The sequence below is a fragment of the Gossypium arboreum genome, chromosome 10 (genome assembly GCF_025698485.1).
Source record: "Gossypium arboreum isolate Shixiya-1 chromosome 10, ASM2569848v2, whole genome shotgun sequence".
Classification (NCBI taxonomy): domain Eukaryota; kingdom Viridiplantae; phylum Streptophyta; class Magnoliopsida; order Malvales; family Malvaceae; genus Gossypium; species Gossypium arboreum.
This window is the reverse complement of record NC_069079.1, coordinates 22,622,416-22,626,168: the sequence shown is the minus strand read 5'-3', so window position 1 is coordinate 22,626,168 and position 3,753 is coordinate 22,622,416. Positions and strand designations below refer to the sequence as shown.

General features: G+C 33.7%; 1 protein-coding gene across 1 annotated transcript; it reads left to right on the top strand.

The window, feature by feature from the left end:
- The first annotated feature begins 202 nt into the window (after positions 1–202).
- Positions 203–2,109, top strand: LOC108488646 (GDSL esterase/lipase At5g14450-like). The gene is made up of 4 exons (XM_017792937.2): positions 203–526; positions 642–1,021; positions 1,105–1,375; positions 1,508–2,109. Exons 1-4 carry the CDS (start codon positions 283–285, stop codon positions 1,753–1,755), a joined length of 1,143 nt encoding a protein of 380 aa, XP_017648426.1. The 5' UTR covers positions 203–282; the 3' UTR covers positions 1,756–2,109.
- Positions 2,110–3,753: the final 1,644 nt, after the last annotated feature.

The window sequence follows — 3,753 nt, the reverse complement described above, 5'->3', positions numbered from 1 at the left end:
TAGAATTAAAAAAAAAAAACCGTACATGACAACTTCAGCGATTGTTGTAATTAAAAAAGAAAAACATGCACCAATTGTTGAGCCATAAGATACATACATGCAGCTTATTGTTTGTATGCAACACGTGATTTTTAAAATAATAGCTTCTGCTTTCTTTACTTTCACTATATTAAATATTATACAATAATTTGCGCCCACTGTTCACATTTTCTGATTTGGGTTTAATATTTATTTATGTTCTGCATTTAGTCCTTTGAATGTTGTTCACTCACTTTTGATGCAATGGAGAATGTAAAAGTATTTAGTATCATTATTGCCCTCTTTTCAGTTTTGAGTGTGGAAAGTGTGGGGTTGAAGGACTTGAAAACCTGTAATTTTGGAGCAGTTTATAACTTTGGTGATTCCAATTCTGATACCGGTGGTGGCTCTGCTGCATTTTGGCCTGCTGGGAAACCATGTGGCGAGACTTTCTTCGGTAGGCCGGTCGGACGGGGTTGTGACGGACGTCTCATTATCGACTTCATCGGTAAATTCTATCTCGGTTTTCTCTCTATGCATTTCATAACAAGCAAAATCTCTAGTCTGTTTCATTGTTCAGATCAATGATTTGAGGTTCTTTTTTTGTTGTTTTATGTTCGCAGCTGAACACCTTGGGTTGCCTCACTTGAGTCCTTACTTGGATTCCATTGGAACAAGTTTCAGATATGGTGCTAATTTTGCCATTGGCGGATCAACCATTAGGCCACAAAATGAGTCAATGTCTTTAAATGGAGTGAGCCCATTCTCACTTGACATCCAGATTGTACAATTCAACCAATTCAAGGATCGAAGCGGCTATTTCTACAATCGAAGTTACCCCAGAGATCGCCATAATCTCCCCAGACCTGAGGACTTCTCCAAGGCTCTTTATATATTTGATATTGGCCAAAATGACATTGCTGCTGGTTTGAGAAAGAAGAACGATTCAGCTTTTCATGCATCAGTTCCAGACATTGTTGATCAGCTAGCTAAAGCAGTTCAAGTAAGTTTATGTCTTAGTACTCGTGTTTGACACATATTGATTTATTAGAACTCTAATGAAAATCACCTGTTTGTAATAAGCAGAATCTGTATGAACATGGGGCAAGGACATTTTGGGTACATAATACAGGTCCAATTGGTTGCTTGCCTGTGAGTCTTCATTATCATGATATTAAGCCTGAAGAACTTGATGAGCAGGGCTGTCTAAAAGCCCAAAATGCCTATTCCATGGAGTTCAATAGGCAGCTTAAGGCTAGAGTGATCAAACTTAGGGAAAAGTTACCACATGCTGCTCTCACATATGTGGATATTTATGCTGCAAAGTATGAACTGATTGGCAATGCAAAAAAGCAAGGTAAATTATCATATTTAATTTAGTCTTAATATTTGTAATGGTTTCCCATTTCGAACAAATAGCCTTATTCTTTTGTCAGTTAATGTTAAATTTAGCTCTCAACACTTAACACAAAATTGTTTTGGTTGGTAGGATTTGTTGAAGCTGCAAATATTTGCTGCGGTTTTCATGAAGACGAGATTCAAGTATATTGTGGCCACAAACAAAACATAAATGGAACTGAAATCTATGCGGGTTCTTGTGAAAACCCTTCCGACTTTATTAGCTGGGATGGTGTCCACTACACTGAGGCTGCCAATCGTTGGGTTGCTCATCGTATAACCAACGGTTCATTTAGTGATCCACCCTTGCCAATTAAACATGCTTGCCACAAACCCTAGTTTTTGAGTATTCATTCATGAAATTTCAACTTTGAGAGGTTTCTGAAGGCAAGATTCAATTTCGGCAGGCAAATTTATACTCACTTTTGCTTAATACTTCAATTGATATTGTGAAAGGAACAATTCGTGTTACAGAAACTTTTTTTTTTCATCTGTTTTCTTTTGGGTGCAAACTACAAAGTCAAATTATAAATTGACTGAGGAGAATTACGTCAATAGGTTTTCAACTTTAAGATGTAAAGAAGGGACCTCTATAATTGGTCCCTTGTACTGTTGACTTTTTTTTTTTTTTTTGGTCTAGTTATGCATCACAAGTTTGAAATTTAAGTGTTTAAATCTAAAAAATTATGCTAAGTTTTGTATTGATTTTTATATTAATTTTAAATTTTTTGGTGAAATTATTAATTTTAATTTTATTAATATAACATTGTATATTAATCTTGAATACATTTAAATATTACAAGAGCCTTTAAGTATTTAGTAGTTACATTAGGTTCAAACCAAATCTAAAATTGAGTTGAGTTGAACATGATCTAAGCCAGAGACAAAGCTCTCTATGTGCTATTTCTTCATCCAGAAGACTCGAATCGGAAACTTTGCTTAAGGGACATCAAACTCCTTACCTCTCAACCAAACAAATGCAGGTTTCAACTTAAAATTTTCAATATTAAGTAATAAGTAACTAACTATTTACCTATCTTATTCAACACTTTATTGTTGAAATATTTGTATTACGTAAAAAGTAGATATGATTATCAAACACATTTGAGATACTAAAGGTTCAAAATTATCATTTTCAAAAAAGTAAAAAAACTCAATGTTTTGTCAAATACTAATTTAGTTCTAATCATTGTTTTTGTTATACAATTAAGTTAGACAAGATGCTAGAGGTGACAATAATGGTGGTTCATGCCATAGATGATGTGGAGAGCCATTAAAGATGATAGTTTATTTGAGTTGGAATGGTGTGTTTAACAAAGTGTTGGCTATATAGGTTCCCTTGTCTCTTATTCCCTTATTGTCCTATGTCTTGGTGCTAAAAAGGGGTATTTATAGATAGAGGTTGGCTTGGCATGTGTCCCAACTATTAGCATTCTATCTTATAAGTACGAAGGGTAAAATGGGAGATGTCAGCTTAGAAACACTATTGGAGTCAATTGGTCCCTTGTAGTGACTTTTTTTTTTCTAGTTATGCATCATAAGTTTGAAATTTAAGTGTTTAAATGTACTAAAAGAATTAGGTGCTAAAAAATTATGCTAAGTTTTCGATTTGATTTTTTTTTGTTTATTAATTTTGATCTTATTAATGTATCTTGTGGTCAAATTAAGCTCAGACTAAATCCGAAGTGGAGTTGAGTTGGATCTCTAAATGGGAGACAAAGCTCTCTTTGTGCTATTTCTTCACCCACAAGACTCGAATCGGAAACTTTGCTTAAGGGACATCAAACTCCTTACCTCTCAACCAAACAAATGCAGGTTTCAACTTAAAATTTTCAATATTAAGTAATAAGTAACTAACTATTTACCTATCTTATTCAACACTTTTTTGTTGAAATATTTATATTAGGTAAAGATTATCAAACACATTTAAAATACTAAATGTTCAAAATTATCATTTTCAAAAGAGTAAAAAATTTCATGTTTTGTCAAATAAACTAACTTTTATATTTAAAATTTAGTTCTTATTATTGTTTTTGTTATCACAATTAAGTTACACAAGATGCTAGAGGAGACAATGATGGTGATTCACACCATAGATAATATGGAGAGCCACTAAGATGCTGGCGGTTCACATTGTAAATGGTGTTGAAAGCCACTAAAGATGGTAGTTTATTTGAGTTGGAAAGGTGTATTTATCAAAGTGTTGGCTATATAGGTTCTCTTGTCTCTTATTCCCTTGTCGTCCTATGTTTTGGTGCTAAAAATGATATTTATAGAGAGAGATCGACTTGGTATGAGTCCCAACTATTAGAACTCTATCTCATAGGTACGGAGGGT

Coding starts and splice junctions, on each gene's coding strand:
- LOC108488646 (XM_017792937.2), top strand. CDS start 283: ATGGAGAATGTAAAAGTATTTAGTATCATTATTGCCCTCTTTTCAGTT. Junction 527..641: donor TCTCATTATCGACTTCATCG/GTAAATTCTATC, acceptor TTATGTTCGCAG/CTGAACACCTTGGGTTGCCT. Junction 1,376..1,507: donor TGGCAATGCAAAAAAGCAAG/GTAAATTATCAT, acceptor TTTGGTTGGTAG/GATTTGTTGAAGCTGCAAAT.